This window comes from Pan troglodytes, chromosome X (assembly GCF_028858775.2).
Source record: "Pan troglodytes isolate AG18354 chromosome X, NHGRI_mPanTro3-v2.0_pri, whole genome shotgun sequence".
In the NCBI taxonomy this organism is placed as follows: Eukaryota; Metazoa; Chordata; class Mammalia; order Primates; family Hominidae; genus Pan; species Pan troglodytes.
Window position 1 is genome coordinate 131,109,654 of NC_072421.2, and position 23,630 is coordinate 131,133,283.

General features: G+C 39.7%; 1 protein-coding gene across 1 annotated transcript in view; it reads right to left on the bottom strand.

The window, feature by feature from the left end:
* GPC3 (glypican 3) overlaps nt 1–23,630 on the bottom strand; it is a 452,497-nt gene that overhangs the window by 108,391 nt on the left and 320,476 nt on the right. Inside the window, 1 exon segment of the mRNA NM_001135737.1 lies at nt 20,307–20,427. Coding sequence (NP_001129209.1) covers nt 20,307–20,427 — 121 coding nt within the window.

Genomic DNA, 23,630 nt, shown 5'->3' on the forward strand with positions numbered 1-23,630 from the left:
AGACAGAGAGATTAGAAAAAGAAAACAAAAGGTAGAGAATAGAAAGAGAGAGGCCAGGGGATGGTGAGAGAGAAAAGGAGAAAAACTAGATACTGGGACACAGGAAAAGACGGACAAACACAGAGGAAGGTCTGGCACACTCCCTAGTTCATGTGTTAGTTGCAGTAAACAGCTTGTCCCACGCCTGGTGCTTCCTGGACCGTGGGCATTAGAGTAAGTGATCACTGCCCTTTGAAATCCTTATTAGCTTTCTAGCAGTTTAGGAAAAATTCTTTCTGTGCTGAGAAACAGCTGGCCTGCTTTGATTTTCAAACTTCAAAGCTATTTTTTGAAATAAAGGTTATTTTCTCAAGAACGTCTGAAGGTTTTACATGTGTGTAAAGAAATGACTGAAAGTCTCTGACGTTGCAAAGCTGTCAGATGGCCTTATCTTTGGTCTTTGAGAGATTAGAGCTGTCTTATTCTATAGAGACTGCATGTTACATTTGGAATCAGCGTTTATTTCACTGATTTGAGGGATTTCCCACTGCACCCCCACCCACCCTGCCCCACAATCAAACCTAGTTTGGGGTTCCATTGGATCCTAGTACTTGAGGGATTTCCCACTGCACCCCCACCCACCCTGCCCCACAATCAAACCTAGTTTGGGGTTCCATTGGATCCTAGTACAATGTAAAATGGAGGCCACATATACATCTCTAAGGTAAGGAAAAACAGACCAGCATTCACAGCTCTTTAATGATCACTCTTCTCCCATTGAAAGCTGAACTTGTGAATGTCTGCACCTAGCAACCCACTAAGAAAGAAGTTGCTTTCAAGCTGCAGTAACTGTTTTTAGCACTACCATATATGTGCTACTGTACCTTATTCCCAGAATATTTGGGGTTATGTTCTGCTGGTGGCACATTAAAGAAGACAAAATAGAACAGCAAAATGTCCAGAGAAGGTGAAATAAAACAATGAAGAATGGAGAACAAAGCAAAGCTATATAGGGACAAACTAAAATCACTAGCTTCTCGAGTCTGAAAATATGACGACTGAAGGGGAAAAGAAAATAAATGCATACAGGCCAGGCGCAGTGGCTCACGCCTGTAATCCCAGCACTTTGGGAGGCTGAGGTGGGCGGATCACCTGAGGTCGGGAGTTCAAGACCAACCTGACCAACATGGAGAAACCCCGTCTCTACTAAAAATATAAAAATCAGCTGGGCGTGGTGGCGCATGCCTGTAATCCCAGCTACTCGGGAGGCTGAGGCAGGAGAATCGCTTGAACCTAGGAGGCAGAGGTTGCGGTGAGCTGAGATCGCACCATTGCACTCCAGCCTGGGCAACAAGAGTGAAACTACGTCTCAAAAAAAAAAAAAAAAAGAAAGGAAAAGAAAAAGAAAAAGAAAGAAAAGAAGTGCATACAATGTGATAGGTAGAGTAACCACAATTTAAGTTCTAGAATACTGGAGTTTGAGGGGTATTCCCTTGAACTTGAAAGAGATGGTTTGGGGTTAGATAAAGGGAGGCCCTACTTTGCATATCAAATACTAAGGAATTTATTTCCCTAAGGAGTTGGACAGGCCAAAAATAGAAATAGATTCTAAAATGTTTGGGCCCATTTGTGAATGACAGAATCATACTGGGTTATTCTGAGAAGTTCAGATGCATGGGGGCTACCTCTCACTGTGCACACATCTCTGAGTGTGCCTGTCAGCTAGAATCCTGGATGGTGTAGATCATGGGGGCTGCCCCTGGGACCATGTCTCTAAAAGGTCCTTGGTGCTGCCCTCAGAATTAAGGGGATGACTTCTAGGCTATGAGGCTGGAACACTGGGTCAGTATGCACTGGTCAGGAGGTCACCAGGCCACCAGACCAAGTGATACTGCTGTTGCCTCCTCACAGAAGCCAGGCTGCTTCTGAGACAGCCAGTAGAGATGAATACAGCTCAGTTGGGGACCAAGGAGGAAGAGCTTTGCTTTGGTCCAGCGTGGTTTCAGTCTTACATCTGTCTTTATCTATTTCAAAAAGTTTATTTAAGTGAAAATTGATTTATTTTTTCTGATTTAAAAAAATAATTTTTAAAAAGTATTTGGGCAGAGTACAGAGAGGTATAAAAAAAGAAATGAAAATTACTGTAATACTGCTAATGTTTTGATATAATTCTTACAGACTTTATTCCACATACATATATACACATTAATTTTTTTAAAAATTGGATTGTACTTTACTACTGTCTCATAGTCTGCGTTGTTTTTTACTTAGCAATATATGATAGGTATCTTTCTATGCACAACTGTGTTTTAAAAAATATTTTTAAATGTCTACAGATTACTCCATTGTATGGAAACAGCATAGTTCCCATAATAAATCTGCTGTTGATGGACATTTGGATTGCTTTTGTTTTTATGTTTTTTTGTTTTTTTTTTTTGAGACGGGGTTTTGCTCTTTCGCCCAGGCTGGAGTGCAGTGGCGCGATCTTGGCTCAGTGCAACCTCTGCCTTCCGGTTTCAAGCGATTCTTGTGCCTCAACCTCCCGAGTAGCTGGGATTACAGGTGCCCACCACCATGCCCAGCTAATTTTTGTATTTTTAGTAGAGACGGGGTTTCGCTATGTTGGCCAGGCTGGTCTCGAACTCCTGACCTCGTGATCTGCCTGCCTCAGCCTCCCAAAGTGCTGGGATTACAGACGTGAGCCACCGAGCCCGGCCTTATTTTTTTGTTATTCATAAACAATGCTACTGAAATATCCTTATACATACATCTTTGTAGATTGTCATGTTCTTTCCTTGGGAGAAATTGTTAGAGGTGGAGCTGCTAGTTTCTGGCTACTTCAAGTGACCTCCTTGACAATGAGACTGTGCTAATGGCTCTCATTTCTTCAACAGAATAAAAAAGAAATCATAAATTTTAGAGTAATAGGACGTGGGTTCAAGTCCAAGTTTAACCTTTTAGTTACTCACAATCTGACTGCCATTTTCCTCATCTGTAAAAGAGAATATTAATGGTAGCTAACTATAATTAACAGTGGATATTATTAATCAGAGGATAGTGGTGAAAAATGTGATAATGTAAATAAAACATTTACATGTATGAGCCTATAGATTTATTGTTTTTTCTGATTTAAAAAATAATTTTAAAAAGCATTTGGGCAGAGTGCAGAGAGATATAAAAAGGAAATGAAAATTACTGTAATACTGCTAATGTTTTGATATAATTCTTACCGACTTTATTCCACATACATATATATGCATTAATTTTTAAAATATATGTGTGAAATAAATGTGATAATGTAAATAAAACATTTATATTTATGGGTCTCAAAAGTGTTAAAACACTTAAATGCTGCAGGGATTCTTTCTTCTCTCTTTTTTTTTGTTTTTTGAGACAGAGTCTCAATTTGTCACCCAGGCTGGAGTGCAGTGGCACGATCTTGGCTCACTGCAACCTCCGCCTCCCAGGTTCAAGTGATTCTCGTGCCTCAGCCTCCCAGGTAGCTGGGATTATAGGCACCTGCCACCATGCCCAGCAAATTTCTGTATTTTTAGTAGAGATGAGGTTTTGCCATGTTGCCCAAGCTGGTCTCGAACTTCTGACCTCAAGTGATCCACCCGCCTTGGCCTCCTAAAATGCTGGGATTACAGGTGTGAGCCACCGCACCTAGCTGGATTCTTATTTTCTTATTAACATTTTTATGTTGTTAAGAATTAGGCAGCTTTAGAGTGGGTCTCATCTCCTAGATGTCCCCCACACAGACAGGGCCCCCAAAACTCTCTGAGATCTTGCCATCATCCAGAATAATATTTCTGACTTCTCGGACCGGATTCAACTGCTTTGAGGGGCAGGCGGGCCTCTCAGTCTAGCAGATGTCTGCTGTCACATACCTAAATGGCATTTGGCTCCCCATAGCATTCACCTGGCGATTGTTTGCCGTTGTCTACCATACTGGGGAGGAAAGCTTATCATGTTCTCTTCCTTGTTGGACCCTCTATAAATACACCCAGATTGCGTGGGCCTGAATTGAACACTCTGGCGAGAAACCAACTTTCTCAGGAAGAAGGAGATCAGTTGCATTACAACATAACTTGCAATTCCTTTCCAAACTTCTGGTGCTTTTGCTTTGAAAAGAAATAAAAGCTGCTGCTGTTCATCATTGCTAGCCAAAAGCATTTATAGATTATGGACTTTTTTTTTTTCATCTAGAAGGGAGCACATAGCAAACATGGTGTTCTTTATTAGAGGTTGTGAGACATCCAGACAAGGACTAACACTCAGCGAGTCCCAGATAAATGCTACTTGGTCTTGATCACTGTCTTTCTCCAGGTCATTTCTTCTATTACTTTCCCTTTAAGACAGAGTCACTAAGACCATAGAAAATAAATCAACCTATAAGAGGAATTCTTAAATTATGTGGAAGATGAGAGTGGGTGGATAGGAAGAAAAAAAAGTGAGGAGTTGTGGGGAGAGAAGTACCTCTCCCTCAGAGAAGGTGGCATGGCATAAGTGGGAGTCAGGGAAATATGGGACTTATAAAAGGAAGGCAACATGTCTTTTTGTGGCAGAGAAAAAAGTTACACAAAAAAAATTGTTTCTGGATCAACAAAAGAAAATATATAAAGCAAAATATAAATAGAAGTTGAAGACTATAGTACTATAAGAAAACAAAGACAAAAAAAAAAAAAAAAGATTGTGAGTCCCTAGAAGCCAAGGGCAGTGACTATCTCATTGATTTTTCTAGTTCCTGTGCCCAGCACAGGACTGATGGTGAAGCAAAGCAGGTCTGGACTAGGGCAATGACATGGGGACAGAAAAGGATCTTAGACAGAATTGTACAAAGAATGACCTGAAAGCACTGGTAATCGGCTACATAGAAGAGAGTTCAGGCCTAGTGATGTCAGCAGAGAAGTGAGTAGGACATAGTAGGTCCAGGGAATATACTGAAAGTAGAGAGGATCACAGACCCATCTGTCCTTCCTTACAGAAATGATTCTCTTAGGGAAAGCACGAGAAAGCTATGCAATAGGGGGAGGTATGCCAAAGATTTTGATCACTTCATTCACTTTTATATCCTGCAAATAAGGAAGTTTCCCAATATCTAGCTATCTATACTCGAGGCATGAATCACCACAGGACTACACTACCCAGGGAGACTGGAGTCTAGATAGAAATACGCACATGAATTGCTGTTTTGGCTCAGCTCTTCAGGCCTCAACAAGCTGAGCTTGGAGTTGAAAGGAGGCAGCCAAGAAAATGAAAGTTGCTATTACTCAGGCTTTGACAGATAAAGTAGGTTTCCCATCTTTGCTCAATACTATATTTTATAGCAACTGAATAGGCAGAGTAGGTGGGGAGTAGGCCAGAGCCTGGGGGCTCTGTCTAAAATAATTCCACTGTATGATAGCCACAGCATAGCCCCCAAGTGAAGGTCAGAAAAGGGCGACTGAACAGGAAGAGAGTTCATGGATTCTCCAGGTTCTTCGCAAGTTGAGGACCTTCTGAACTGATGTAATGAAGACTTATGGGGAAGCTGTGGTATTATTCCACTGCATTTCTCAATAAAATAGAGGAAGGGCTATTCCAGATGACTTCTTGAAGAAATAAAATATTCTGTACATACTTGAAAAGCAAAACCCCAAGGTAACATTTTGTAACTTTTTTGACGGTGAAAAGAATCCCCCTACTTTCTTGCCTTCTCTCTGTACCTGCCACTACATTTTCTCCCCGAAATTCATATCTTTTCCATGTGCAAAATATATTCACCCTGTCCACACAGCTCTAAACTGAGGATAAAGAGGAACAGAGTTTTTTACTTATTTATGCAATAAATAGTTATCAGCCACTTATTCTATACCAGGCATTGTTCAAAGAGCTGAAGATACGGTGGTGAGTGGGACAGGCAAGGTTAGCCTAACCGAGACATCCGCTCTGTCTTCTCATCATCCGCTCTGACCAGCAAGGGCACAGGGGTGCTAAGGTGGAGAGAAGAGGCACTGTCGAGTACAAGGCAGAGCGTCTTGGTGAAATGTCAGGTCAGCTCCTTGTCAGCACATGCTTGAGTAAAATGAACAAGCGAGGTCTTATATATAACATGTGTAAAGTTCTTGGAGACTTCTAGTGAAACAGCACCAGCTATAAGGAGCTGCCATAATTAGAAAGACATAGGAGTTGATAACAAACAGGAAAATGTGTTCTGAGAAGGTATGGAGAAGGCGAACAGTCACTGCTTCCCTCTGGGGCCCCCACTCTTCTTTGTGAGGCTGTCACGAAACACAGTAGTCTCTCCAACACATCTAAGCACCCACAGTGGCAGCTGAAGAAAAACACTATAATCTCTCTCGATCTTTCTCACAGTTTTGGTAATTTTTGAGACTTCAGTGAATGGATGGCACTCAACATTCAACAGCCAAGGAGCTACATTTAATTGGAATTCTGACTAAAAAAAATGTGTAACAAATTGATTAAAAGTAATAGTTAACACATTCATCAGGGAATCTAAATACCTCATTGTGAGAACTTCTACTAAAGGTTCAATAAGGGACAAATCTCTGCAGGTACTAGAAATTTCTTTTCATTTTCTACTGTGGGACCTGGAGAAGCTACTGGTCTACTGTGGGAGGGCCGCACCCTACTACCTTCTGCGGAGACCCAAACCACTGCCTGCTCCAGCCTCTCCTATGTCCTGGCTAATGGCCAAAAGATGATTGAGTCAACTTTAGGGACAAAGCGGTTCTCATCTCCTAAACCAAGCTTGTCCAACCCGCAGCCCACGGGCTGCATACGGCTCAGGACAGCAGTGAATGAAGCCCAACGCAAATTTGTGAACTTTCTTAAAATACTATGAGGTTTTTTTTTTTTTTTTTGGCAATTTTATTTGTAGCTCATCAGTTATCGTTAGTGTTAGTGTATTTTATGTGTGGCCCAAGACAATTCTTCCTCTTCCAATATAGCCCAGGGAAGCCAAAAGATTGGATACCCCTTCCATTTTCCCATCAGGCAGTGGAAAGGAAGGGTAATGAATTTGAATAACAAACTTTCCTTCTTTGCCTTGTAAATGCTATCACTTAACTGGACTCCTTGCCTCCAATTTCTGATCTTTAAAACATCCTTCACGCTGCTGGCAGAGTTAACATTACTGATGTTAACTGATCTGACCATGTCACTCTCATGCTTCAAGCCCTTCAAGGGCTCTGCACTGCCACAGAGTAAAGCTCAGATTCCTTAGTATGCTATTCATGGCCCTCCCAAATTTTTTACCACCTTTTCCATCTCATCTTTCACTGTCCACGTCCTCTTCCAATCTGGCTTGTGGCCTCAGCTCCCCAGCCACATAATGCTATCGATGTACTTTCATGTCTTTGAGCCACTGCTCATGCCATATTCCTCTGCCAGGAAGATCCTTCCTTCCAATCTCGATCTGTCAAAATTCTCCTCATCTTTCAAAGGCTGGCTTAAAGGCTACCTCCTATTTTTAAAGTCTTGTCTAATTCCCTCGGTAAGAATTAATCCTTCTCTTCTCCGGGCTAGCATAGTACTTGGTTTATATTTCTTTTATGACACACTGTGCCTTGGAGTATAGTAAGGTAGGCATGTTTTCATCACCCTCATTGAAAGTGCTTAAGTTATCTCTGTACCTTTGTCTACAGCCCCTATGCTCAGTGCTTGGCACAGAGAGCTGCTCAATATTGAATAAATGAATGCAAATGGTGATGATATATGCATATGTGATGAGTGTGTAGGTGGGGGGGATTCTCTATGTCCTTATCAACAGATCCCATCAAATCCAGCACTACATAAAAAATGGGCATTCAATAAATAACTCCTAATAAATGACGAGGATATATATATATGTGTGTGTGTGTGTGTGTGTGTGTGTGTGTGTGTGTGTATTTTACTTTTTATTTTGCCTTGTGAATTTCATTTTGAAAAGGAGCCATAGAAGTAATCATGCTTTAAGTGACTTCCAAGAACAACAAACAAGAACAAAGACCATTAGACCAAGTAAAAGCTCAGATCTGAGTTCCATCTCAGTATATTATAATGAAACCTGCAGTTTTAACAATAATTTGGACCATGGGTTATCAGATTGCAATTACTGATCAATCAATTTGTCACACAACAGCTCGGGGAATGACATAACTGAAAAAAGAAATTGGCAATACGAAAATTGCTCCCCACGGGGATACCCTTATCCTATATTTGTGTCTGGCAAACAAAGGCGGCAGCACCACTGGGTTCTGGTCTGGAGATCTTTCAGCTCTGACTGCCTTCGAGCATCCATATGCAGCTATAACAAACTGCCTCTAGCTTGGCTTAATCTTTTGTATTAGCTCATTAATGAGTCTGGATTCCTTCCCCATTTTCCATGGTATCCCAGGCAGGCACAAAGGCTCAGGCAGCAGGGGGCAGCTTTCCTTTTGCCTGACAACAAGTGGTCACTGGTCCCAGTCTGTGGCTAACAAATTCCATAGTTCTTTGAAGGTAGAGCCCATGGTGTAGGTCTGCCCTAGGCTCTGCAATGCAAAAAAGAGCTTTGGGAATTTGGGCCTAGGCAGTGTCACTTGTAACTGTGACATCACCCCAACAGCTGAGAGTGATGGTGTCTCAAGAAAGCTCAGTAGCCACAAGCCCTGTGAATTCTTTCTGCTCTGTTGGCATGTGAAATACACACACACTCACAAACATATTATATGCTGCTCAAAATCATTCTAAATACCTCCTGTGAGACATCAGCCAATAAGGATATCATGTCAACCGGGTTTTAAATATAGGAACCTCTCACCATCTTCAACCAGAGAGCAAAATGCAAAAGGAATGCAGATTAACTTGCCCTGAACTTTATAGCTCTGAAGTCTCTCCACTTGATACCATCCTTCCATGAAAGGTCCTGGTGGGGCTGAAGATTAAAATGGGACTTCTGGATCATGTGGTAAATCTCTAAGCTGTACTCCAAGGGCAACCTGCCTATTTATAGAGCCTCTACTTCAGGGCAGAGTTCAAACTTGGGAAAATCTGAAGAACTTGATTTAAACACACACACACACACACACACACACACACACACACACACACACACATATAAAAAGTCGTCTTCATTTTCCATTCAGTCACTTTGAGCCAAACTAATCTTTAAATAGTTCAAAAATCTGTTGAAGGTTGGCTAGATATATTTTTCCAAGAATCTTTAGAATTTAGATTATTATATTTAGAATTTTTAAATCATTTAAACAACACTCCAAACTGGAAAAGTTGTAGTCTCTCCATTTCAGAAATTGATAAACTGAGGCACAGAGACTCAAGTCACTTAAAAGGTCACTCTTGACTTGCCCTTATGCTAACTGTTCATATTGTAATAATATGAAGAAAAACAGTATCTAGAATGTATTGAGTGCCTACCACATATATTATCCCTAATATTTGTCTTAACTTTTCAAGATAGATGATAGTATACCCATTTCACAGATTAGGAAGCATGAGCATAGGAAAGTTAAGTAATTTGCCCTAAAGCCAAGTTACTACAAAATGACAAATCTGAGAATTAAAAATAGATCTATTTGGCTCTAAAGCCTTTGTTCTTTCCCTCAAACTAAATAATCCAGTGTTTTGGCTCTCAAATGTCTCACTGAGACTCTCAGTCACATACCAGTGATGCTTTACAACTAAAACAGGTAGTATTGGTGTAACAAAAACTCATGTGGAGCAGTGAACATCACAATCCCAAAACAGTCCTTTTTAACCTTTAAACAGGGTGGAGAGTATTTTTCTTTTTTCTTTTTTTCTTTTTTTTTTTGAGACAGAGTCTCGCTCTGTCGCCCAGGCTGGAGTGCAGTGGCGCGATCTCGGCTCACTGCAAGCGGTGGAGAGTATTTTTCTAGTCACTTCCATGTCTCTCCCTCTCCCACCTCAACATACATGTAAATACGTATCCCTCTCTTCCCACCAAAAATGGCAACAACATCAAGAGAGTTGCCAAATTATCACAATATTTGGGGGATATTGTTTTGGGTCAGTGAAGGTTTCATAGCTGTTTCCATCATAACTAAAAACTAACATGTGTGCTAAGTTGGATTTCCCCTATCATGCTTAGGCACTCATGTTTGCGAATCTACATGTAATACTTCACATTTATCCCCATGGGGATATTACTCTGCTAGTTTTCTCCTGTCATTGCAGCCTACTGAGATATTTTTGCATCCCAATTGTGTTATCTATATATTCACTAACCCCCACCTAGCATCATGCAGTCACTAAATATTAGAAGTATGCCTTCTCTATCTTCAGTTAAGTCACTAGCAAAAACTTTAGGCAATAAGGGGCTAAGCACAAAGTTAATAACCAAAGGCCTCACTCTGGGCTGATATTGATACATTTCATATATGATAATTAATTAGCTACACATTTATCCAAGTAGATGATCAGTTAGCCAATGTTTCTCCTTACTTATTTTAAAACAAATCATAGGAATCTCTGTCAAACACCTTGCTGAAATCTAGACCCAGCATGTCTATGCCATTCCTCTGATCAATAAGGCATGTGCATGTACGCACATATAAGGGGAAATGGCCTGATTAGTTCTGAGTAAGTCCACAGTGGCTACTTGTAACCACCATGGTTGCTTCCAAGAGCTCATGCTCTCCAAGAATCTAATCTAGAATTTCATTAAGATGTGACACCAGACTTTCTGGTTTGTGGCTTCCAGAATCCAATTTCCATCCCTTATTGAAGGTGATGGTAAACAATTGTGCCAGTCTTCAGTCTTTTGGCTCTTCACCAATTCTTTGTGATGCTTCAAAGTTTAATAACAGTGATACCATGATAATAACCATAAGAATCCTCAGTGGCCTTGAATGTAACTAACCTGAACTTGGACCTCATTTTTGTGACATACCAGAAGAGTAATTCTCTTAGCTTTTATTTGGTTTCGTCAGCTGCTTGCCCATAATACAGAACAGATATTACTCTCAGAAGTGATGACTTAGCAAAATAGGGACTATGAAAAAAATATCTAGATCAACTTATTAAACAAGGAAAAGAAGACCATACTTAAGAAATTATCCAATAAGATCTAGTGCATATAAATAATAATGTAATCTTTATTTTGGATATTAATTAGAACTCTGTTGGAGACACTCCACTTAACAGTTGCTACATAAAATCACTGTGCTCACTATCTAAGGAAAGCACATAGTTAGGAGTAAAGAATTAATCTCATTATTACCATTTTACCTTAACTATATACCAACACTGAGCCCATACAGAATTTGGAAACATTTTTTGCCATGTGTCAAATAAATCTACAGTTGAACGCTAGATCTCAAATAGCCATGGGATTAAAGGACTAAGACCAAACATTTGTTTGGGCCAATTAACACAAGACTGCACCATATAGACAAGCTAGTTCAAGACAAAAGAGCTCAGCTCAGCACTTTGTTTTCATCGGATTTTGTTAGAATCCTAATGACATGGGCAAAGAAAACTCATATATGTTGGTCATCAGCTTCAAAGAAGCCACTTCTGGTTCACTAGTACTAGAGCATGGGCCTTTAGCTATCACTTCAATAATGTTACCACCAAGCCATTCACATTCTCCCATTTGGTCTCCATTCTGACCCACAGTTCATTTTAGAAAGTGGCTGATGGGGACTGGAGGGCATGCTGTGACTTCCTTGTGTATTATAGATATTTAGTACCTTCATTGACCACTCAAATTACGAAATGGCTCACGTGGGATTAAGCCTTTAATGTTAGCTTTAAGGGCATCTAAGATTTTTGTTATTTTTGCAGTTGGACCCCTTTAAGTGAAATCTTACTTAGAAGACCAATATGTGAAGAAGATTTTTAAAAACGGAGCTGCTCTGGTTAAAATAGGAATGGGGGACTTAGAACAACCTCCACAGCACCTCTCCCACATTCCCTATGGAACACAATCTGAATACACTGCCCTAAACAACTGAGCTATCTGGCACATAAGCCCACTGACTAATATGATGCTAATTTTGTCATTCTGGAAGGAGGAAGGAGGCACGAGATAAATTATTATAAGATGTCCAGGAAGGTGGAGGAGTTGAGATCCAGGGGATGAGACTGAAAGGATGACTGACCCTGAATGAGAACAGGAGCCTGAGTCAGACTCTGTGAGTGGGTAAAAGGTCATGAGCAACAGGTCTTGCTGATTCTGCCTTCCTTTGGTTCAGTGATCCCAGCAGAGACCTCCCCACCTGGTGCAACAACTGCCCAATGAGTTGAATGAGGCAGTTGGGCACTAAGGTATACTTGTTAGGCCCAAACTTAGTTAATATCCAAAATAAGTGATAAATAATTAGCAAGTTCATGGTTCCTACTGTGCAGCCATTTGTTCCAAAGATGAACTTCATAACTATGGGCTTCTGCCATGATTTGGAGTACTTACTGTATAAGAAAATGTGTCTGTGTATTTGCAAGCATGTTTGCATCAACAGCCTTTGGAAGCAGAGCAAATGGCACTATAGAATATTAACCTGTTCATTTCCCAGTCCCAGTGTTGTCATTTACTGGTAGTATGACTTTGGACAAGTCATTTCCCTCTCTTGGCTTTAACATCCTCTGTAAAATCAAAGGGTTAGACCCTATGATCCTGCACTTATATAATTCTGCCCTTTAGCACAGACACTGGTTAATATTGAATGCGAAAAGTACCTTAAATGAAATCTAAATTCAGAAATAAGGGCAGCAAAGGTTAAGTCCTTTGAATTGACTGATCAGTCAATTAATTATATATATATTGAGGGTCTACTTTGTATATGCTATTGTGTTAGGTGCCATGGGATACAAAGAATTAAATGTGTGATTCCACACTTAGGGAGTTTACAGTCTAGAAGCATGATACATATTCATAAATATATCTGGGTTAATTTCTGAAATAGTATTTGAATACACACACACATACATACACACAGACTGATATACCTCATATAGCAAATATTTGTAACTGCAAACGTTTTAGGGAACGAGCATTTGTAACTGTTTATTAAAAAATATCAGCCAGGCACGGTGGCTCACACCTGTAATCCCAGCACTTTGGGAGGCCGAGGCAGGTGGATCACCTGAGGTTAGGAGTTCGAGACCAGCCTGGCCAACATGGTGAAACCCTGTCTCTACTAAAAATACAAAAATTAGCTGGGCGCAGTGGTGGGTACCTGTAATCCCAGCTACTCGGGAGGCTGAGGCAGGAGAATTGCTTGAACCCGGGAGGTGGAGGTTGCAGTGAGCCAAGATCACGCCACTGCACTCCAGCCTGAGCGACTGAGTGAGACTCCGTCTCAAAAAAAAAAAAAAAAAAAAAGATGCTGCATTTGGCCAGTGGGTAAATGTAAATACAATAGGAGACCCTATGAATTTCATAGAAAATTTAGAAATGTATTTCTAAACTTCATAAACCTGGTAGTCTATATTGTTTGACAGAATTCTCTTTTCATATGTAGAACTTGTCTTTCCATTGCTAACACGTCCAGTTAAAAATATCCTATGAAAGAATACAATAATGTAATGAGAAAAGTTCATGTATTTCCCTCCATTGCTCAATCAAGATGACCACAACACTAATACCAACAACATTTTGGCTCACCATTTCTGACTCATCTTCCATTTTTGAGTAATTTAATTTAATATGCAAGGACTAAAATACATGACCTAATTTAAGTACCTTTAATCCTGTGTATTCTAAATATAGCAAATAGTTCATTTTCAAGAAATTTAGTATGAAATACTTGGGAATTCTTCTTGGTGCAGTGTTATTAAACTGTATATAGTAATTAAGATATTAAAAACACATGCTCCCCAAAGCCACCAGACATTGTAATTATTTTTCAGGCTATTAGGCAAAGTGACAGAAGATTTTTTAATGATAAATCCGTTTTGGAATATATCAGAGAATTCCCTTTTACTTCATGAAATAATGTTTAACTCCACAGAGTCTAAGTCTGGTATTTAAGGACTAACTCACATTGTCCTTTTGTGACTCAGAAGTCATTCATTGGTTCTTGCTAACATGTCTTGTAGGTACTCTGTCCTTCACACACACACACACACACACACACACACATTCTGGCTCCGTATGGAAATAAATGGCAATTACTAGAGTTCTTCCATGTCACTTGTATGTGAACAAGTAAGACAGACACTGGGACATAATTCCATAGGTCTTTTATTTAAAGTTGACTTTCAAAAGGTTTCTCCTTTTATTTAGAAATTTTAGCTCAATATTGGCTTTTCTAGCATCCACTGCACTAGGCCAGTGTTTTACAACTCTCACTGGTGTTATTGTGAGAAGACTATGAAAACAAGTTACTTGGAGTGTTTTCCATCATGTCTGAGATTCATTTCAAACATTTTTTTAAAATCACATGCTAAGGAATGTCCTGAGTGCTCCTTTGGCACTTAACAGCTTTACTAATTAACTTATTAAAAAATTTTAACTTTCTATTTCAAAAGTTAGTGTCTTCATTGCACTAGAGTCTGCCAGGCATCTTAAAAATAATTTTCTGGTGTTTACAGAGGGGGATGGAAGTGGAGACATTTCAGCGTCTGTTCTAGATTTTTTAATTATCTTTGACCATTTAACATCATTCTATGAATTAGGGCTCACTAACAGAAAGTTCTTCTGCTATTTATAACTCAAACTCATGCCACAAAGTTCCTCCAAGAATCTCACCAACTGAGATTTTGTAAACAATGTGCTTAATCTTTCATTGCTGCTGATTTTAGAGCTTCGGCCATAGAAATTACCATATTTGGCACTTGAAAATTATCAGACCACAAATTAAGGAGTTTTTGTTATTTGTATTCTGCACATCTTTTCTATATAGATCTTCCTAATAGGTGTGCCATGTCTTGGTACAAGTAAAGGAAAGTGCACAGAGAATGAAATCAGTAGCTCTGGATTCTAGGTCTAGCTCTACCACTTACTGTATGGAAATCAGTAGACTTCTAATGCCCACAGTTTCTTCATCTGGGAAATGTAAGTAATAATGCCTGCCTTGCTTTCCTCTCTGAGCGGTTATAAAGATCACGTTATCTAATGGATAGGAAAGAGCTTTGCAAACTGAATTTTGCTATGTAAACATATGGCAGAATTATCATTCATATGGAATCACATGGTTAACATGATTCGAAAACAGGTCACCTATCTGGCCCTGGAGGAGGGAAACTTAGGGGTGATAAATGCAAAACTGTTTTTATAGTTTAATGTTTTCATAGCCTAATGAGAACAAGGCAGAACAGAAGAATTGGGTGGGGGGAAGGGCAAGTTTAAGTTCCATCTGCCCAGGCTGGAAGACTGGTGGGAAGGGAACAACCTTTGAAAAGATGAGAGGTTACAAAGTGGAAAAGGGTGACCTGGGAACAGGGTATTTTAAAAAGAGTGGCAGAACAGAGAATAAAGTCACAAGACTTGTTCACAAGAGGGTGCTGGGTTAAAGCCTGACCTTGAGCCACAAATCATGGAATCACACGGCTGGAAGGAATCTTAAGAGGCCATCTCGTCCACTCCCCCACCATTCAGCAGGACATTTCAACGATCCCAAACAGATGAGACTTTATCTAACTTTGAATGAAAAGCTCTGACACCAAGTGGGCAGGTATTGACTACTCTGGCTTCAACTGTTTACAACGGGCAGGAAAACAATTTCTGGTATTTCGTTTGAACCTGAACTGAAATGGGGAAACAATAAATGGATAGATTTTTCCTTGGGAACAATAAGTCCTGTAGCAGTTTAGGGACTGCTAAATTAGCACTAACTACATAACTACTCTTAAAGAGAGAGAAAAAGTTAACAACAAAACTAGGTTAGGGGATAAATGGCCCACAGTATTATATGAGTAACGATGTGTTGTGATCGTTTTTGGTAATTGTGGAGTCTTCTCTCCATGCAGGAGCCTGGAGCAGAATGATACTAACAAAAACAAAACTTAGTTGTTGTTGTTTTAAAGCAACATGGCCTAGCAAATTCCAGGACTGACACTGAGGACATAAAAGAGTTCAATTCTTTTCCTAACACAAGACAATAAGTCCTCACACAAATTAGAAACTGAAAAGGAAATAAAAAGGTCCTCATTTCTGATCGTGGGAATGTTACACATGAACTCTGCCTTGGAAGGAGGAGGGGAGAACATTCCACACCTGTAGGCCTTCCCAGGAAAGGGGCCTGAGCCTGGCTCTGAACCCATCTCCTCAAGGTTATACCATGGGATTATCAATATGAAAATAATGTTACTTTATTCCCTTAGTGGGTATATTCTTTCCAGCGCTATCAACAGTAACCATAACCTGCAAGGAGGCAGCTGAGAATTCCCAGGAAACAAAGTGAAAAGCTATTTTGGGATGTGCTCATAAATGGCCTAGCTATAGTTCATCTGGATGGACGCACATGGGGCATACATGCAGAGAGAGAGAGAGAGAGAGAGAGAGAGAGGAGAAGTATTTCTGTATTTATAAATATGTATGTTGGAGCATGCTATTGTAGTTTTAATAGATGCAGCACCGAGCAAGGGGCTTAGGAAAATAACATCACATTCTCAGATTCACCACTCAATTACATGTGAACTTGGAAAGTTAAGTTGATTCTTCCTCCCTATCACCAAATCTTTAGGCCGATTTAGTCAGGCATTCAGTGAATCCAGATGTTTGGCAGTGTATAGGAAACATCTGGATGATTGATTGAGTTTTCAACTGAACTCACTGGATCTTTTGGCAGTATGTCTATACAGCCATTAATGGCTTTCTGCCTCAGTTTCTCTAACTATAAAAAGGACAAACATTATTTATCCCTTACCTTCCGAAAAACAGTGAAAATGAGATAAGGTTTAAGAGTAATAATGAGTTCTTGAAAAGATTCTGTCACAGTTTTATACCTTATATAATTCCAAGTTGGATTTTTTTCCTAAGCAGTTAGACTTTAGAACATGACATCACTTTGAAATATGGGTAAATGCTATACAAAGACAACACATTATCATTATCATCATCATCGACATCATCATCATCATCATGACTTTCTTCTTTATGACTTCCCTGAAGTGTCTCACTTTCAGATCGAATCATGGCCAAAATATAAATTTTATTTAAGGACTGAAAAAATGTGTTTTGGCTATATAAAGCAACACAGATGAGAAAAAAAAATCAATGTGGGTGTTTGGAGTCCAACCAATTTTAACAGCTCAACTGAAACAGGTAAAACTGGTTTATCAATGAGAATTAATTGGCTGCTCAATGGTATTTGTATAGAAACTAAAAATGTTCATACACATATTCATGGCCAGAGGTAGGAAAAAGGAGTTGTAATAGCAACTTTTCTCACTCTATGTACATCTCCCTACCTGTCAGCTGGTTTCAGCTTTTGTGGCTGAAAGTTAGAGGAGAGGAAAAGAAGGAGACAATATGGGAGAGAAAGAAGAGATGCATCAAAGGGATCTACAAACATACAAAACTGGGGGAGAAGAATTAGACTCGCAGAAAGTACTGGAACTCCCTTTCAAACTCAAGTCCTGCCTATAGAGAAAATCCTAAACACAGTCCTCACAACTAACTGCCATATATTAAGTGCCTGTCATGCACATGCAATTACATATATCTATGTGTACATATTATATATATGTATATAATAGATATACACTGGAGTTTTTGATATCTTTACCATAATACAGATGAGAGAACTAAAGCTCAGAGAGGTTAACTGATTTACCCAAAGTTATGCGCCTAGTAAAATCTATAACTGAATTCAGATCCATTTGGATACAAAGCCCAAATTCTTTCTACTGTGCCCAAAGCCTTTGCTGAAAGGACTTGCTATAAATATTTTTTAGTGACTGCCTGATCATATAGAAGCCCATGTCTGATGCAGCTTTCCCATTTTCTAGGGTGGGGTCCGCCCACAGGTCTTCACTCGATCTTTCTTATGACTGCCCCTCCCTTGCTTGTCTTTACCTACTCAAACCCTACTCATTGCTTATGGCAGATCTTAACACTTGCCCCTCTCTGCAATCTTCCCACTAGCCTAATCATACCACCCAAAACCGATGAGCAGCACTCCTCTTCAGACTCTGCATCACAGGCTGCCCTTTATCTTTATTTAACCACTTCTTATGCTTATGCTTCCTCTCCCAAGGACGCTGTGAGGACAGAGGACTAGACTTCCTTTGAATCCCCAAAGTTCCTGGCACCTGGCTGAGTACATAGTAGGTAATCCTTAAGGTCTGTTGACACAAGGGACCTGTTGACAATATTCCTCATTTAGAATTAGGGACACAGTGATGGAAACTGAGATTTTGGCCTCACCAGTGTTGGGGTCTAACCAGTTGAACATAGCCACCTAGACACATTTTGGTTTGAGATAATTTGTACCACTGTCCCCAAGTGAAGCATATCATGCCCTCAACTCAGCAGTAAGTGTTTTACATCGTTTGTGCTCTGATCCCCTCAGAGATGCATTTTGAAATCATCACACTATATCTAGCAAGGCTTGATAGAACTTAGTGAAGTTGTACTTTCACACACAAAAATGGCTCAGTTAGGTAGACACTGCCATTACCATGTGCTCAGCAGCACTAACAGCTATTTATTAAGTGCTCACTGAGTACAGAGCACCTTATCAGGCACCAGAGGAGTTTGTACCCAAGCATGTTGTCAATACTTTCACAATGCCAATTGCAGTGAAAAATATACTACTCTTAGAAAGCCCTTCTAAGTATTTTCTAGGACCCACAAAAATTTCACTGCTAAAATCCATATTTTAAAAACTCATACCAATGTCTTTGTATTAAAACCTCTGTTCTTGCATAAGGATTTCAGTTTCATTAAGTTCTTCCTAAACTACAAATAGAAGTCATTGATGCCACAGTCCTCCCACCCATGGATCATGGGGCAGGAACACTGTCACTCTGGTATATGCCTTTTTGGTGGCATTTTTATTGTGGCCACAAAGCAATCATAAGCAGATGGTACAACTAACTTCTATTTGTGTCTTGTTACTAAACTTCTTATGAGAGGAAAAACTATGTGTACAGGTCAAGGGAATCTGTGGGTGTCTCTGTGCATGGCAGTGAGTCAGAAGCTGGCAAGGATGCAGTGAAATTGGACCTCTCCTGTCTTGCTGGTGGCAGTGAAAACTGATACATTCTCATGGAAAAGCAAATTTGGACACATGCATTTTAATTGCTCATATCCTTTGACCCAATAACTTTAGCATGTTAAGAAAATAAGCTAAGATCAGGATAAAGCACTATGTATGAGGAGGTACCTTTATTTATGATGGCAAAAAATTTGAAGCAACCTGTATATCCAGCAAAAGCATGCTGATTAATTATGATGAATACTCAACAGAATATTATGCAGCCATGACAAATAATTAATATAAAGATTTCTGGGGACCAGGCATGGTGGCTCACACCTGTAGTCCTAGCACTTTGCGGGGCTGATGCAGGAGGATTGCTTGAGCCCAGGAGTTCGAGACCAGCCTGGGCAACATAGTGAGACCTCATCTCTACAAAAAAATTAAACATTAGCCAGGTATGGTGGTGCATGGGCAACATAGTGAGACCTCATCTCTACAAAAAAATTAAACATTAGCCAGGTATGGTGGTGCATGCCTATAGTACCAGCTACTCGGGAGGCTGAGACACGAGAATATCTTGAGCCCAGGAGGTCAAGACTGCAGTAAGCCATGATTGTGCCACTGACCTCCAGCCTGGGCAACAGAGCAAGACCGTGTCTCAAAACAATACAAAACAAAACAAAACAAAACAACAATAACAAAAAGATTTGTGACAACATGGAAAAGAAAAGTGTTTCCAAGATAGTGTTAATTTTCAGAACTACAAATCACTTGTGGATTTCTAATTATGGAAAAAGTCTGTGTGAGTGTGCCTTTCTGGACAAATATTAGAAGAGAACATGTAAAAATGAAAACAGTTGGGATAAAATAGTGGGATTGTGAGAAATATTTTTCCCTCTATTTTCCAAGCTACCCCTCAAATTGCAATATTGTCTTTATAATTTAAAAGTGGGGTGAAAAATAAGGCCAGAAGTCCTTTCTAGCAGACAGACTATTTGAAGAAATAATAGCGTCTTTCCTAAAAGCCCAAGAATATAGTTTGAACAGTGGAAGCTGGCTATCTCTCTCTTTCTCTCTCTTTTTCTCTCTCTCTCTCTCTCTCCCTCTCTCTCTCCCCCCCCCCCCCCTCTCTCTCTCTCTCTCTCTCTCCCTCTCTCTCTCCCCCTCTCTCTCTCCCCCTCCTCCTCTCTCCCGGTTATTTCTACTTTTTATTATTATTATTTTTTATATTCCACATACCTGGTTAATGTGCTTCAGTTTGTCAATAATTTGACTGACCACTGGCTCAGGGCCCTTCATTTTCAGCTCATGGAGATTGAACTGGTTTTTCATTCCATTCCTTGCCGCCTTTTGGCTGTATCTGTAAAGGTGAAGGTAAAGAAAAGGTTTGTCAAAGAAAGTCCCAAACAAAGGAAAAGCTGACTGTATTTGGCATCAACAGTCAGACTGACCACAAGCTCATGAGACGACCTCATGGTGCAAAAGTAGACCACTCCACATAGTGTCTATTTACAGTAAAAAAAAATTCGTTCAACAATCAACAAATATATTCAACATGCTTTTTTTTCTCCTAGATGTTGGGAATACAACAATGAACAAGACAGACAAGGTCTGTATGCCCTTATTGTGCTCTCAGTCCAGTGGGGAGTCTAGAAGAGTAAGGGCCAATGACCAGGCAGAGTGATTAGAGCTGTGCTAGGGGAGGTTCAAGGTCATGACAGTGAAGCACACAGAATGAACCTTCACTGTGTGTGAGCCTTCTACTCATTTGAAGGAGAAAGATTCTTCCATGTTCTTTACCTCTTCCTTCTCCTCTTCTTCCTCCTCCCACCATTTCCTGTAGGCTCAGGAGACTTTCTCAAATCACTTTCACCATAAATTATACCTGTCAGCTTCCCTCTGCGTTCTCCATGAGAGGAGAGAACACCAGCCCAAGGGAAGATTTTAATGTGCTCCTGTAGGATAAACCATAGGCTTTACTCCAGAATTGCAAAGTTTCAAGGTAGCAATGGACATCCTCACCATCATGAGAAGGGTAACTATTTAAAGTACTAGGCAATTCTGCCTTCCAGTGTGGGGTTTTGCCAACTTCAACTGGGACAGTGATTCACAAATGAGGTGGTTTCCTTATTGGTTCCAGACCTCTACATAGAATTATTCCTCATTTTGCGAAACAAAGCAAACAAGAAACAGATTTCATTTATTCCTTTTGCTTTCATCATGTGGAAATACCAGAACACCATTGCCAAAGAGAGAAAAAGGTTTTGAGCTCTTTTTTACTTGCTCCTGATCCTGATAATGGAATGCTTTCTTAAAGAAATGAAAAGATTCCCAGGGCTTTTGCTCTCTCATTATATATATTTTTTTCAATTACAATAGGGTAGCCAGGGTTATAAGGGCAAAATTGATATCTGTAATTCATATTTTTAATTACAAAATAATAATGTTCATTGTAAACAATTTAAGAAGTACAAAAATAAACAAGGCATAAAGTAAAAGTTGCCCCATCAATCTGTCTTTCCAAGAGTGGACCATGGTCAACAGTTTGATATACATGTAGAGGTTTTCACCTACATATACTAATAGGTAATTTTAACCGAAATTGGAATGATACTACTCATACTGATTTGCAACTTTGTATCACTTAATATACATACTTTGGACTGGACTTGCAATCCCAGCACTTTGGTAGGCCAAGGCAGGAGGATTACTTGAGCCCAGGAGTTTGAGAACAGCCTGGGCAACATGGTGAAACCCCATCTCTACAAAAAATACAAAAAATTAGCTGGGCGTTTTAGTAGAGACGGGGTTTCGCCATGTTGGCCAGGCTGGTCTTGAACTCCTGACCTCAGGTGATCCGTCCACCTCGGCCTCCCAAAGTGCTGGGATTACAGGTGTGAGCCACCAAGCCTGGCCAATTTTTTGTAGAGGCAGGGTCTCCCTGTGTTGCCCAGACTGGTCTCAAACACCTGGGCTCAAGTGATCCTCCTGCCTCAGCATCCCAAAGTGCTGAGATTACGGGCATGAGCCACGGTGCCCAGCACTTTTTTCTTTTGAACTATGACTCTCACATGATTTTCACTTCCACAGGTGGGGGTCCTCTGAGATAGTTTGTGTGTTATCTCCACAGGGTGATAGGCTGTGCTCTGGAAGTATGTTTAGGACTTGAATTTCAATTTTCAGTCACTCTCACTGGGTTCCCAAACCAGCCTAGTTTGGGACAAGAGATTATGAAACACTCCTTAGAAACACTAACTCATCTCAACTAAAATAGGGAGTGAATGAACCTGGCATACTAAAGTGTTAATAACGACAAACTGAAAACTATAAAATAACCACAAAATAATGAGGCAATCTCGATGGAATGGGCACATGTACCTGTGTGCCTCATTTTATGCAATGTAGGTATTTCAAAGAAGTTGTGTGTGAAATGAATTTCTGTGATCTGAATACTCTAAACAGGCCAAAGAAGCCTTGTTATTTAAAGAAATTCTGTAAGCAAATCTTTTTAACTGAAAAAATAAGGAAACTCCTGTTTCAGAAATCATTTAGTATATTTTGCTTAAAGTGAGGCACACTTGTATTAAACTAAGGAAAAAAAATCAGTGAATCGGGTTCTACTGTTTACATTATGTATAATTTCCAATGAGATAAGATAATGAAAAGTGAAGATGCCTAAACTGATTTGTGTTTAATTCGGCACATAGCTCAATCTACCAACAAAGAGTTTTCATTTGGCATTTGCAAACAGATTATCATTTAGATAGCACCACCAAAGCAGCTTCAATGTTGCAACTTGAACATCTTTAAAGAGACCAAAATTTTATTTTAGGAATCAATTAGCTATCCACTTAAGGTAGGCATTAAGCATTTCTAATTCTAATTAATTGATTCTAAATGATCATTTTTTAAAGCACAATCAAACTGTTTTGGTCCTATAAAAAATATGGTGGTTAATTGCGGCTTTAAAAAGCTGGACTACATTTTAATGTTCAAAGTAGAAGTTAAATATTTTGTAAAATGATAGTAATGACCAAAAAAATGAAACTACATTTATGGTTTACTGCTTCTGTAATCTTGTTTATATCACCAGATACAAGTCACAACTGTCAAAAATAGCTACCAGCTGCCAAATTGTTGGATGTTATGCTTGAGAAATGAGGGAAAGGAACACTTTTTGTATTTTTCTGGCTTTTGTCTCTGATAAGAATGTGGAAACTTTGACAAAAATATTGAGTTGCAGTATTTTAATACAAAAAAACAGAACTGCTTAAAATAAAACAATTAAGAAACCGAACCACTCAAAAAAAAAAAAAAAAAAAAAATAGCCGGGCGTGGTGGTGCACACCTTTGGAGGCTGCAGTGTTGAGCCCGGGAGGTCAAGGCTGCAGTGAGCTGTGCTCTAGCCTGGGTGACAGAGTGAGACCCTGTCTCAAAACAAAAATTAAAACTAAATAAATACTTTGGACATATTTTCATGTTAGAACACATGGAAATGCCTTGTTCTTATTCCTCTGTATGGCTCAGTAGTAACTTCTTTATCCAATGCCTTACTGATTAACA